The 13,489-nt window shown below is 47.0% G+C and overlaps 1 protein-coding gene and 1 long non-coding RNA gene across 2 annotated transcripts in view; one reads left to right on the top strand and one right to left on the bottom strand.

The window, feature by feature from the left end:
* The window catches only part of LOC108313646, a 14,472-nt gene extending 13,439 nt beyond the window's left edge, over positions 1 to 1,033 (bottom strand). Inside the window, exon 1 of the long non-coding RNA XR_001829165.2 lies at positions 876 to 1,033. This is a non-coding gene — a long non-coding RNA (uncharacterized LOC108313646). The remainder of the gene's footprint in view (positions 1 to 875) is intronic.
* Positions 1,034 to 1,454: 421 nt separating this feature from the next.
* The window catches only part of SPAG5 (sperm associated antigen 5), a 16,925-nt gene continuing 4,890 nt past the window's right edge, over positions 1,455 to 13,489 (top strand). The window contains exons 1-15 of the mRNA XM_017542098.2: positions 1,455 to 1,840; positions 2,100 to 2,225; positions 4,839 to 5,923; positions 6,018 to 6,192; positions 8,494 to 8,568; positions 8,811 to 8,903; positions 8,995 to 9,129; positions 9,341 to 9,460; positions 9,582 to 9,674; positions 9,774 to 9,887; positions 10,258 to 10,351; positions 10,545 to 10,692; positions 10,771 to 10,873; positions 11,035 to 11,168; positions 11,374 to 11,512. Coding sequence (XP_017397587.1) covers positions 1,790 to 1,840; positions 2,100 to 2,225; positions 4,839 to 5,923; positions 6,018 to 6,192; positions 8,494 to 8,568; positions 8,811 to 8,903; positions 8,995 to 9,129; positions 9,341 to 9,460; positions 9,582 to 9,674; positions 9,774 to 9,887; positions 10,258 to 10,351; positions 10,545 to 10,692; positions 10,771 to 10,873; positions 11,035 to 11,168; positions 11,374 to 11,512 — 2,685 coding nt within the window. The 5' untranslated portion in view covers positions 1,455 to 1,789. The remainder of the gene's footprint in view (positions 1,841 to 2,099; positions 2,226 to 4,838; positions 5,924 to 6,017; positions 6,193 to 8,493; positions 8,569 to 8,810; positions 8,904 to 8,994; positions 9,130 to 9,340; positions 9,461 to 9,581; positions 9,675 to 9,773; positions 9,888 to 10,257; positions 10,352 to 10,544; positions 10,693 to 10,770; positions 10,874 to 11,034; positions 11,169 to 11,373; positions 11,513 to 13,489) is intronic.

The following is a 13,489-nucleotide window of genomic DNA, read 5'->3' as shown; positions in this document are numbered from 1 at the left end:
TTTTTGAGACAGGGTCTTGCTTTGTTGCCCAGGCTACAGTGCAGTGGGATGAACATAGCTCAGCAGCTTTGAACTAGGCTGAAGCGATCCTCCCAAACTGGGATTATAGGCGTGTGCCACCACTGCAGGCTTAAAAAAAATTTTTTTTTGGGACACAGTCTAGTTCTGTGACCCAGGCTGGATTGTAGTCGCACGATCATGGCTCAATGCAAACTCTGCCTCCTGGGTTCAAGCGATTCTCCCTGTCTCAGCCTCCCTGGTAGCTGGGATTACAGGCGCCCACCACAGCCAGCTAATTTTTGTATTTTTAGTAGGAACGCGGGTTCACCATGTTGGCCAGGCTGGTCTCTAACTCCTGACCTCAGGTGATCTGCCGGCCTCCCAACGTGTGGGATTGTAGGCGTGAGCCACCGCGCCGGGCCTAAATTTTTTTGTTTGTTTTTGTAGATAAGGGTCTCACTATATTGCCTAGGGAGGTCTCGAACTCCTGGGCTCAAAGCATCCTCCTGCCTCTGCCTCCCCCGTGCTGGGATTTCAGGCATGAGCCACCGCACCCGGCTATATTTTGCATTCTTTTTTTCATATGACGTGTTTCAAATCCAGTGTGTACAGTGTTTTACCTTTACAGCACATTCCCACTGGGACTAGTCATATTTGAAGTGCTCAAAAGCCACTATGGTTAGGGCTTACGTATTGGATAACACAGTACTAGAGGAGCCCGTCCCTAGGGACGTTTCAGTTTATAACATCATAGTTCTTTCCTCTTTGGATTGCTGCTTTCCCCCAATGTATTAAGACTTGCAGAGTGTAAATAGGGCGCCATGAGTGTGCAAAGGAACACACACCATCGCAAACGGCTCACTCTTAATACTTACCATTCGGCAGTCCTACCTTCAACAGGTTTCCTGAGCACAGGAGATCCGAGACGGCGGAAGGCAGGCGCTGGCGGGGCAGGGAGGGAGCTCGGCTCTGCCATTTACTATCTGTGGGACGCTGGGCAAATTACACACGCTCTCTCTGACTCAGCTCCCTGCTGTCTTAAATGGGGATATTTATAGTACTTCTCACTAAGAAGGTCCTTATGCGGATTAAGTGAGCTACTACACGGCATTCGGCACTGCGCCAGGCACACACTCAATGTTCAATGCATGTAGGCAGTTATCCCAGTGAACTGATAGCGGGCCCGAGCAAGTCCCAGGAAAAGCCCAGAAACTCTGGAGGCTTTTCCAGACCATTACAGCCCAGGACGTTCCGGACGCGGTCCCACCAAGCCTAGGGAAGTCGCTCGGACCCGCTTCGGCTACTAGACTGGCTACTAGTCCTGGTAAGTTCCCCGTCAAGGCTGCGGCGGGAGGGAACAGAGGGAGACCTGAGGAGAGGCTTCCTTCTCTCCATCCACAGAGACAACTTGGATGTGAACACCATAGATGTCAGGGGGTCCGCTGGAAGCAAGAGGGATGGACTCTTTGACTCTCTAGCAACCTGCGGGGTCCTCTCCGGTGTGAGGACATAAGACCTGTCCCGGGCCAGGGTCGCCTCCAGCCCTATCGGCGATGTCTGCGGTGAAGGCTCGGTCAGCGGAGAGCGCGAGACTACGCAGGGGCGGGCGGGATAGGGGGCGTGACCAACGTTGCCACGCCCACCGACCTGCGGGCTTAGGCCCCGAGCGGACGCGCCCGCCTGGAGCAGCCAATTGGGAAGCTCGGAGAAAGTTTAAACACAGACGGCGGGTGAACATGGCGTCCTCGACTTGGTCTGAGACGTGATCAGCCTGTCTTCTGTGTTGAAGATGTGGCGGGCGAAAAAACTGAGCCTCAGCCTGTCGCCTTCGCCCCAGACGGTAATCGAGAGAGCTCTGGCGGAGAGAGCTGGCCGGGCTGTTGGGGCGGGGGCACTGGCCGTGTTGACTGTCCTGGAAAGTTGGGTCGAGCCTGGGGTTAGGGGCTTGTCGAGTCCTTACTCGCCGTGCTGCTTCTGCGCGACCGGGGTGCGAGCCTACTCTCTTAATCGCTTCTTGGGCTTCTTAGGGAGAGAGGAAGGGCGGGCTGGCAGAGCCCAGGCTTCCTCACACTCGCCCTCTTTCTTGCTTTCTTTCTCAGGGAAAACTACCTATGAGAACTCCTCTCCGCGAACTTATCTTGCAGCCCGGTGCCCTCACCAACTCTGAAAAAAGGCCCCTCGCTTGCTCCTCGCTGACCCCATCACTGTGCAAGCTGGCGCTGCAGGTGAGATTCGCCGGGACAGTTTCTCAACTGGGCTGTTTGCCCAGGGTGAAAGCTCAGGGGAACAAAGGACCAGCGCTAGAACGTAATTAATAACCATAATGAAGTCTTCTACCTCAGTGACATCCATTTACAGCTATTCAGGCCAACAGAGAGGTGCCCTAGGGTGGTTAAAGGAAATCCACTGAGAACCTGAATCTATTTAGCTGTAAGTTTTTATTACCTCCTCCTCCTCCCTTCGACCTTTATCAAACTACTGAGAAATCCTACCACCCTGATTAGTGCTCTTCCTCTAACATGGCCTCACTTATGGAAAGGTCAGTCAGCTGCAAGATTGAGGCAATATCCATCCACTCTAGGAGGTAGTCAGAACTCTCCTGGGATCAAGTTACACCACTGGAAGGCAGGATACTTGGATCACCTTAATTCAGCCCCTTGCAGAATTGCCCTCACTGATTTGTACTTTTGTTAAAGGTCTTGAGAGACGTGGCCATGTAGAAACTGCATGTCAGTTGCTGTTAAAACTTGTCTGCATGTTAAAGCTGCATGTCAGTTGCTGTTAAAGCTTGACTCCTGTATAAGATTCCTCGAAGAAAGGCTTTAGGACCAACTGTCTGGGAAAATTGTCTTCCTGAAGAAATTACTATCCTTTTCTTTCTGATAATGAGAACTAGGTAGTTTACTATAGCTCAGGGCCAAACTGGATCATCACGTACAGCCACTGTTACTCCAGAAATAGGAAGGTTTGGCTTCCTCTTTTTTGACCATGACTTTGTTATTTCATTAATCATATCTATTTGTTCAGTTTCATGCTGTATGAATTATTTTTGGAAGGAGATGGGATATAAATAAAATAGGTTTGAGGAGGAAAGAAGAGTGTATAAAGACAGATGATATCCTGAGTAACAGAAGTATGATGATAGTAGTCTTTCTTGAAAGAGCTGCAAAACACCTACTGTCCAATAGAACTTCTGGGATGACGGAAATGTTTGATAATCTGTGCTGTCCAGCATGGTAACTACTAGTCACATGGTTATTGAGCACTTAAAATGTGGCCGAGGTGACTGAAGAATTACATTTTTTTGTTGTTTGTTTTTGGAATGGAGTCTTGCTCTGTTGCCCAGGCTGTAGTGCAGTGGTGCTGTCTTGGTTGACTGCAACCTCTGCCCTCTGAGCTCAAGTGATCCTCCTACCTCAGCCTCCTGAGTAGCTGGGACTATAGGCACACACTAGCACCACCATGCTTGGCTAAGTTTGTATTTTTAGTGGAGATGAGGTTTGAACTCAAACAATCCACCCACCCTGGCCTCCCAAAGTGCTGGGGTTACAGGTGTGAGTCACTGCGCCTGGCCTAGGGTCTACCTTTACTAGCTATCTTAGAGTTTATTCTTTCTCTGGCTACCAGATCCACTTAAGATCATTCATGTTTTCCTTCTGTTGCTCACTGAGTCTCAGGTCCAGCAATCTGGCAGGTAGTAGAAGGTGCAGTTGTCTTTCTCCCTGTGATCCAGCAGTAGGGAGGTTGTCAGTCCCTTGCCAAGGCATCAGGAGGAAGTCTCTTTGCTCTTTAATCTTCTATGCTACAAAGTCTAGAGCTCTTCAAATACCAAGGGCCAAATGGGTTCAACCCCTGTGTTCAGGATGCCCCTTAGCTCTGTGGACTAGAAGACTAGGTCACTGGCACAGGTTAGTGTTGCCCTTTCTCCCTGGACTTCATGGATCTCTGTGGTCCAAGTGCTTTCTAACTCTGGTTCCCAAATTCTTGTCTGTTTCAAGAGGGAGAAGATCTTTTTTCTTTTTCTTTTGAGATGGAGTCTCACTCTGTTGCCCCGGGTGGAGTGCAATGGCACAATCTCGGTTCACTGCAACCTCTGCCTCCTGGGTTCAAGCAATTCTCCTGCCTTAGCCTTCTGAGTAGCTGGGATTACAGGCATGCACCACCACGCCTGGCTACTAAAAATGTAGAGATGGGGTTTCACCATGTTGGTCAGGCTAGTCTCGAACTCCTGACATCAGGTGATCTGCCTGCCTTGGCCTCCCAAAGTGCTGGTATTACAGGTGTGAGACACTGCATGCGGTCAAGCGGGAGAAGATCTTGTACCAACTCTAGGTTTTGACAGAGCTTGAATCTTCTCTCATACCTATCGACCCATCCTACCTGTTCACCTAGAAGTGGGTTGGAGTTCAGAATGGAGAGGAGCGGGGTCACATTCAAGCTACCATCTGCCCACGATATGCATCTGTATTCCCAGCCTATTTATAATGTAGGCTGCTTCACTTGGAAGGACCCCAAATGGCTTAGCAGCTTTTCTTTCTCTATTATTGAACAAACTAAATGAACTAAAGGCTCATTTAAAGATATGCTGTTTGTCTCCACCAAATCCCTGCTCTGCACAACTACATTGCTCCAAGGAAAGTCTGAGGGACCTTCTTCCCCCTTTCTTTTCCTCATGTTTTTCTCTTTATATGAGCAACAAAGATTAGCCAAGTCCTTACCTAAGCAGAGGTAGTAAGAATTCTTTTCTTTTTTGAGTTTGGACAATATCTTGTACCCATAATTATATATTGGGAACTGAACTGATTGCCTTAGACAACTACTTTTGTTTGCTTTGGCAGGAAGGCAGCAACAACTCATCTCCAGTGGATTCTGTAAATGCCAAGAGGACAGACTCCCCTTCAGAACATTTCAATCATTCCTCAAAGTGGCTAGAAGCTTGTCAGCATGAATCCGATGAGCAGCCTCTAGATCCAGTTCCCCAAACTAGCTCTACTCCTAAAATGTTGGAGAAGGCAGTAGACCCACTGGACAATTATATAGTTAAAACCATCGTCCTTGTACCCTCTCCACTGGGGCAGCAGCAAGACATGACATTTGAGGCCCATTTAGCTACTATGGCAGAGACAAACAGCATATCTTTAAATGAACCTTTGAGGCCAGGAGATCTGGTGAGAGAGGAGGCGGCATCCTGCTTGGAAGACAGGTTTTCAGCAGTTGTTACTGCTATGTCTGAGAAACCTGTCTTTCAGGATTCTCCATCCCATCTCTTAGAGTATCCATCAAATGCCTGTTCTGAACAACTATATTGCTCCAAGGAAAGCCTGAGGGACAGCAGGACTGAGGCTGTGCCTGAAGACTTAGTACCTTCTGAAAGTAACGCCTTCTTGCCTTCCTCCGTTCTCTGGCTTTCCCCTTCAACTGCCTTGGCAGCAGATATCCCTGTCAATCATGTGGACCCAGAGGAGGAAATTGTAGAGCATGGAGCTTTGGAGGAAAGAGAAATGAGCTTTCCCACACACCCTGAGGAGTTTGAATTGGGAGATCAAGCACTTGTCTCAAATGTGGAAGATATTCCGTCCACATGCCTGACACCAAATCTAGTAGAAATGGAATCCCAAGCAGCTCCAAGCCCAGCAGTAGATGTTGGTGGGATTCTTGGCTCTGATACAGAGCCTTGGATGTCCCCACTGACCTGGCTGGAAAAAGGTGTAAATACCTCAGTTATGCTGGAAAATCTCTGCCAAAGCTTATCCCTTCCCTCAATGCTTCGGGATGCTGCAGTTGGCACTACCCCTTTCTCTACTTGCTCGGTGGGGACTTGGTTTACTCCCTCAGCACCACAGGAAAAGAGTACAAACACATCTGAGACAGGCCTGGTTGGCACCAAGGACAGTACTTCTGAGACAGAGCAGCTCCTGTGTGGGTAAGTGGCCCTATGTCCTTGTTCCTCTTGAGCTCCATTACCCTGGACCTTCCCCTCCCTTACTTTTCCTCATGTTCTTCTCTTTCTGCTGCAGCCGGCCTCCAGATCTGACTGCATTGTCTCGACATGACTTGGAAGATAACCTGCTGAGCTCTCTTGTCATTCTGGAGGTTCTTTCCCGCCAGCTTCGGGACTGGAAGAGCCGGCTGGCTGTCCCTCACCCAGAAACCCAGGACAGTAGCACACAGACTGACACATCTCCCAGTGGGGTAAGAAGGTTCTTCTCAAAGTTTGAAGGATTCCAGTGGGCTCTCTTCCTTGGAACTTCAGCTGAGAAGCTGCCAGAGGGCAAAGGGGACTCCTATTACAGGCTTATTCTTAGAACATTTGTAAAAGCTGAGAATCTGGGCATGCGGTGGCTGATGCCTGTAATCCCACTGCTTTGGGAAGCCAAGATAGGAGGATTGCCTCAGACCAGGCATTTGAAATCAACTTGGGCAACATAGTAAGATCCCATCTCCATAAAAGATTAAAAAAAAAATCACCTGGATATGGTTTTGCATACCTCACTACTCAGGAGGCTGAGGCAGGAGGATCATTTGAGCTTAGGAGGTTGAGGTAGCAGTGAGCTATGATCGTGTCACTGTACTCCAGCCTGGGCAAGAGAGTGAGACCCTGTCTTTTAAAACAAACAAAAAAGCTGAAGATCTGGAAAATCCCCTTAAAGCTGTGGGTACTCACTATGCCCCTGGGGTACATTAAAACTTTCCAAAGGAGTGCAAGCAAGGAAGGTTTTAAAGGAATTGGTTTTTAGATCCTCATCTTCCACATGTATTCTTTTTCTTTTTTTTTTTTACATTGGTAGACTGTATTTAATATTTTAAGAAAAATTATGAATAAGCCTAAAACATTTTTATATAATTTTTATTTTTTGTGGTTACAGAGTAGGTATGTATATTTATGGGGTCCATGAGATGTTTTGATGTAGGCATGCAATAGTTAATAATCACATAATGGAAAATTGAGTATCTGTATCTGTCCTCTCAAGCATTTATCCTTTGTGTTACAAACAATCCAATTATACTATTTTAGTTCTTTTTAAATGTACAGATTACTATTGAATGTAGTCACCCTGTTGTCCTATCAAATATTAGGCCTTATTCATTCATTCTCATTATCCACATGTATTCTTTATTGTTTTTCTTTCCTACTTCTCCATTCTCAATTGCCTGATTGCCTATGCCCACTTTATTAAAGAAGAACATACTTTCTTTTTTTTTTTCTTTTGAGACAGAGTCTTGCTTGGTCACCCAGGCTGGAGTGCAGTAGTGTGATCTGAGGTCACTGCAACCTCTGCCTCCTGGGATCAAGCCATCCTCCCACCTCAGCCATTGCACTCAGCCTCCCTTCTTCTGCTTCTACTTATTTCTGTTGTTTGTGTGAAGAGGATTTCTCAGTGTTTACATCTATTAGAATGGAAAGGGGTCAGCTGGCATGGTGGCTCATGCCTGTAATCCCAATACTTAGGGAGGGTGAGGTCAGAGGATCACTTGAGCTCAGGAGTTCGAGACCAGACTGGGAAACATGGTGAAACCTCATCTCTACAAAAAATACAAAAATTAGCTGAGTGCGGTGGTGTGTACCTGTAGTCCCAGCTACTCAGGAGGCTAAGGTGAAGGATCACTTGAGCCCAGGAGTTCAAGGCTGCAGTGAACTGAAATCTTGCCACTGCACTCCAGCCTGGGTGACAGAGCCAGACCCTGCATCAAAAAACAGAGTCATTGGGCTCAGTGGCTCATGCCTGTAATCCCAGCATTCTGGGAGGCCGAGCTAGGCAGATCATGAAGTAAGGAGTTCAAGAACAGCCTGATCCAATATGGTGAAATTCGTCTCTACTAAAAATACAAAAATTAGCCGGTTGTGGTGGCACGCATCTGTAGTCTAAGCTACGGGGGAGGCTGAGGCAGGAGAATCGCTTGAATCCAGGAGGCGGAGGTTACAGTGAGCCAGCATCATGCCACTGCACTCCAGCCTGGGTGACAGAGACCCCATCTCAAAAAAAAAGAAAAAAATTTAAAAAAAAAGAATTATATTACAGTGACTACCATACAACTAATTAAAATATTTCTCTATCCAAAAGAAAGCTTTTTCACTTAAAGTCTTCTGATCAAAGTAATTTAAAGGAAATTTTAATTTAAATTCAGATGAACTTTTGTTGTTGTTGCAGTGATGATGGTTAATAACAGATTTTATTTTTATTTTATCGCCCAGGCTAGAGTGCCATGTTGCAATCAGGGCTCACTGAAATTTCAACTTTTTTGGTTCAGGTGATCCTCCCCCCTCAGCCTCCTGGGTAGCCCCAACTCTACTAAAAATACACAAATTAGGTGGGTGTGGTGGTGCATGCCTGTAATCCCAGCTACATGGGAGGCTGAGGCAGAAGAATTGCTTGCACCTGGGAGGTCGAGGTTTCAGTGAGCTGAGATTGTGCCACTGCACTCCATCCTGGACAATAGAGCAAGACTCTGTCTCAAAAACAAAACAAGGAACAACTCTGTTTTTCTGGCTAGATAACTAATAAACTTCAGCATCTTAAGGAGAGCCAAGAGATGGGACAAGCTCTACAGCAGGCCAGAAATGTCATGGTAAGTGATGATTGACCTTATACCACCACCGGGTCTCCTGTGAAGTTCAAGAATGGAGAATCCTGGGTGGTTAATAGATGGTGACACTAAGCCGTGGTGGCAAAGGGAGGTTTCCAAACCTTTGTAAAGTACATCTCCTAATGGGGAGCTTGGAATTGGGGTCAGCGGTTTTCCTCCCTAGTGCCCCCATTTCCTGCATAGTGACTTTATTTGATCTCATCTACTCATCTTTTTCTCTACAGCAATCATGGGTGCTCATCTCTAAAGAGCTGATATCCTTGCTTCACCTATCCCTGCTGCATTTAGAAGAAGATAAAACTACTGTGAGTCAGGAGGTAAGCAGCATGAAGATAGAGGTAGAGGCCTCTGGTGGGACTAAAAGCCATAAAGAGGAACCATACACAGCATCTGATTCTTATCGTGTAGTCTTGGCGTACAGAAACCTTGGTCTCTTGCTGTTTTGATTTGCTGAAGAAATTGAGGGCAAAGCTCCAGAGCCTCAAAGCAGAAAGGGAGGAGGCAAGGCACAGAGAGGAAATGGCTCTCAGAGGCAAGGATGCGGTAAGGTGCCAGGCATTTGTTTTTGGATGTGAGAGGTTTCCACCTCAAGGTTCCTGTAGAAACACAAACACACTTGAGACACAGATGGGGGCCTAAGAACTGCCTGCCCTGAGGAGTAAAGAACTGATATATTGAGGTGTTGGATGGTTACAGCTTTTTGTGCTGGCTCCCCTGTTGCCTACTGTGTCCTTGCAACCTCTTCCCTCAATAGGCAGAGACAGTGCTGGAGGCTTTCTGTGCACACGCCAGCCAGCGCATCAGCCAGCTGGAACAGGACCTAGCATCCATGCGGGAATTCAGGGGGCTTCTGAAAGACACCCAGACCCAACTGGTAATTAAGGGCATTTTCTTTCCTGGGGTCTCTGCTGACAGACTGGGAGGGTAGTAGTATACTCCCATTTTGCTGTATCCAAAGGGAAGGGGCTTCTGCCTAGGCAATGCTTCTCTCGTAGGTAAGGCTCCATACTGAGCAAGAAGAGCTGGTTCAGCAGACAGTGAGTCTTACCTCTACCTTGCAGCAGGACTGGATGTCCATTCAACTGGATGTGAGTATTTGGGGCCATTGTAACTAATCCCTTACATCAAGTGCTGTTAGGAGCCTTGCCTCAAGTGTGCTTTACTGACCTGCTTGCTTTCCCTGATAGTATACAACATGGACAGCTTTGCTGAGTCAGTCTCGACAACTCACAGAGAAACTCACAGTCAAGAGCCGGCAGGCCCTGCAGGAACGTGATGCGGCAATTGAGGAAAAGCAGGAGGTGCAAACCAGGAGCGGGGACTGCTTAGGCTTGGTTTCCTTTTCTGCAACAGGCCTTTCTAATGTGTGATACCATTAGACTCTTACCCTGGACCTGTTTTCTTTCTACCCTGTGGGTTTGGAGACCAGCCAGGTCCCTTAGCTGTAAGATGGCCTTAAGCCCAGTTTTTTCCTTTGTCCTTCAGCATGTTTATTTCGGCAACTTTTCTCCTGTCTCTACTTTTTTCTGAGGATCAACCTTATTTCCTGGGCAATGTTGATGCCCAGGAGCAAGGTCATTTTCTATCTTGTCCAGAAAGAGAAGCTGGACCAAGTCCTGGGATTCTTGATTCAGGAGGAACTATAGGAGAAAAACTATCTTTTATTCCTAGGTTTCCAGGGAGCTGGAACAAGTCTCTGCCCAGTTAGAGGAGTGCAAAGGCCAAATAGAACAACTGGAGTTGGAAAACAGTCGTCTAACAATCGGTGTGTGTGTGTGTGTGTGTGTGTGTGTGTGTGTGTGTATATGTATGCATGCATGTAAGCAGCTGAGCCCTGCTAAGGCTTGGAGTGTGGCACTAGAGCAATGAAGTACTCTGCAACACTTGCTTTGGAGCTGAAGTTTGGGGAGTTTCTGGCCTGGTGACCGCATGGTGTCATTAGGATACTTTTGGTCTAGATCTCCGGGCTCAGCTGCAGATTCTGGCCAACATGGACAGCCAGCTAAAAGAGCTACAGAGTCAGCATGCCCTTTGTGCCCAGGACCTGTCTGTGAAGGATGAGTTACTCTGCCAACTTACCCAGAACAATGAGGAGCAGGCTGCTCAGTGAGTTCCTAATGGTATTGTGGCAGTAGGCACCCACGATTTAGGACCAAATGGGATCTAATATGTGGTCTCTGGCAGATGGCAAAAGGAAGAGATGGCACTAAAACACATGCAGGCAGAACTGCAGCAGCAACAAGCTGTCCTGGCCAAAGAGGTGCGGGACCTGAAAGAGACCTTGGAGGTAAGGAACGTGGCTTGGGCCAAGGGAGCTGGTAAACCTCAGGAGTATAATTCTTGCCTGATAGCATTGATGAGATTCGTGGCTGTGAAATAGAAGAAGCCTCTGTCCCCAGGGCACTGAAATTCTCCCGCCCTCTCTTGCTCCTTCTCTTGTCTTTTCAGTTTGCAGACCAGGAGAATCAGGTTGCTCACCTGGAGCTAGGTCAGGTTGAGTGTCAATTGAAAACCACTCTGGAAGTGCTCCGGGAGCGCAGCTTGCAGTGTGAGAACCTCAAGGACACTGTAGAGAACTTAACGTAAGTTCTCTAACTTTCTGTACTTCCCCCTAAGTGCTTATTTGTTTCTCAGGAACACTTCTAGAAGCCGAAATCTCCGAGAAGAGAACTGTGACAGTGTTGAGCTTCTTGTTTCTTTCCTTTAATGCACCTCTGTGGGAATTTGGGAGAGGTGTTCAGAGAAGGTAATTTGGTCTTTGGTCATCTTCCGTGTTCCTTATTGCAGGGCTAAACTGGCCAGCACCATAGCAGAGAACCAGGTGCAAGACCTGGAGAAGACACGGCAATACTCTCAAAAGCTAGGGATGCTGACTGAGCAACTACAGAGCCTGACTCTCTTCCTACAGACAAAACTAAAGGAGAAGGTAGGATCCTGGGGTTCCTTCTCTTCTCTTCCAATAGTATCTTTATTTTGCGGAATAGTCTTCCTAAAACATTACTCTTTTTCTATCCCTGTGACCTTTTCAGTGAGTTTCAGTTACCTACAGGACCTCTTTAGCCTGTTGCTTAAACCTTTCTTCAGCTGTCTCCTACTTCCCTATTATGAACCCTTTGCTCCAGCTAGACTGCCTGATGCTATACACATGTCCCCATCTTCATCCCCACAACCCAGACTCAGGCTGTTCCCACATTCATTCTCTTCTTTCTTCAAACTGGAAATACCTTTTCTATTAAAATCCTCCCTTCCGGAATTTCCCTCTCTGGGATCCCCTCCCACGACAGTGTGGGAGCTGGCTTGCTTTCTCCCCCTAGTTCTCTCTCTCTCTGCCTAATAAATTGCTTTTCTGCAAAACAAAAACAAAAACAAAACACAACAAAAAATCCTCCCTTCCAACCTGGGAAACATGGTGAAACCCAGCTCTACAAAAAAATACAGAAATTAGCCCAGGTGTAGTGTTATCTACCTGTAGTCCCAGCTATCTGGGAGGCTGAGGTGGCAGGATCACCTGAGCTTGGGAAGTTGAGGCTGCAGTGACCCATGATCATACCTGGCTAATTTTTTGTATCATTGCACTCTACTAAGAGTGAATCCCTGTCCCCCTCAAAAAAAGAAATCTTCCCTGGTTTACCTTCTTCTTTGAAATGTTCCCAAATCAAACCACGTGGACCCAGGGATCTTTTCTTCTGCCATATTTCTCATTTTTCATGAACTTACTCTTTTTTTTTTTTTTGTATTTATATTAATTTTCCTTGGATACGTGGTCTCTTCAACCAGACTTTGTTTCTTTTCTTTTTGAGATGGAGTCTCACTCTGTCTCCAGGCTGGAGTGCAGTGGCCCGATCTTGGCTCACTGCAACCTCCACCTCCCAGGTTCAAGCAGTTCTCCTGCCTCAGCCTCCCGATTAGCTGGGACTACAGGTGTGCACTGCCATGCCTGGCTAATTTTTGTATTTTTAGTAAAGAAGGGGTTTCGCCATGTTGGCCAGGATAGTCCTTTTTTTTTTTAAAGATGGGGTTTCACCATGTTGGTCAGGCTGGTCTTGAATTCCCAACCTCAGGTGATCCGCCCACCTTGGCCTCCAAAGTGCTTGGATTACAGGTGTGAGCTACCACGCCCAGCCCCCCCCACTTTTTTTTTTTAATAGCCTTCTTTGCACTAGCCAGGATAATCTTGGTCTCTTGACCTCGAAATCCACCTGCCTTGGCCTCCCAAAGTGCTGGGACTACAGACATAAGGCACCATGCCCAGCCAGACTATGTTTCAAGAAAGCAATGTAACCGCCCCGAAGTGTACACTAAATAATAAGTGGTTGATATCATTCCGAATATACAGTTAATTAGCTTATTCAGCAGATAAAGGTACAACAAATATCCTAAAATCTGGAAACTGCTTATGATCTGATCCTCTTCCCCAACTGAGTGCTAAGTTCAGGAAATGCCAACAAATCTACAGTTTAGCATGGAAGACAAACAGATGTAAGCTTGTCATCTTGACTTATGATCACAGTGGAGGCCTGCATGGACCTCTGTGAGAGATAGAGAGGGGAGAACCACTTCAACCTTGAGAATTAGGATGTCTTCTCAAAGCAGCTGACCTTGGGTATAGTCTTGAGGTTTAAAGTTTGTGGGGCAGGGGTGGGTATTTAGGAAGATCCACTAGGCAGAGGGAACAGTGTATGAAAGTTTCATCTGGCCAGGCCTGGTGGCTCACGCCTGTAATCCTATCACTTTGAGAGGCCAAGGTGGGTGGATCACCTGAGGTCAGGAGTTCAAGACCAGCCTGGCCATCATGGTGAAACCCATCTTTAAAAAAAAAAAAGAAAGTTTCATCTGATTACACGTGAGAGTCATATGTAGAAAGTCATATACATAGTACATGATGTGTTCTTTTTTTTTTTTT

The sequence above is a fragment of the Cebus imitator genome, unplaced genomic scaffold (assembly GCF_001604975.1).
Source record: "Cebus imitator isolate Cc_AM_T3 unplaced genomic scaffold, Cebus_imitator-1.0 Scaffold140, whole genome shotgun sequence".
NCBI lineage: Eukaryota > Metazoa > Chordata > Mammalia > Primates > Cebidae > Cebus > Cebus imitator.
This window is presented reverse-complemented; position numbering and strand designations above follow the sequence as displayed.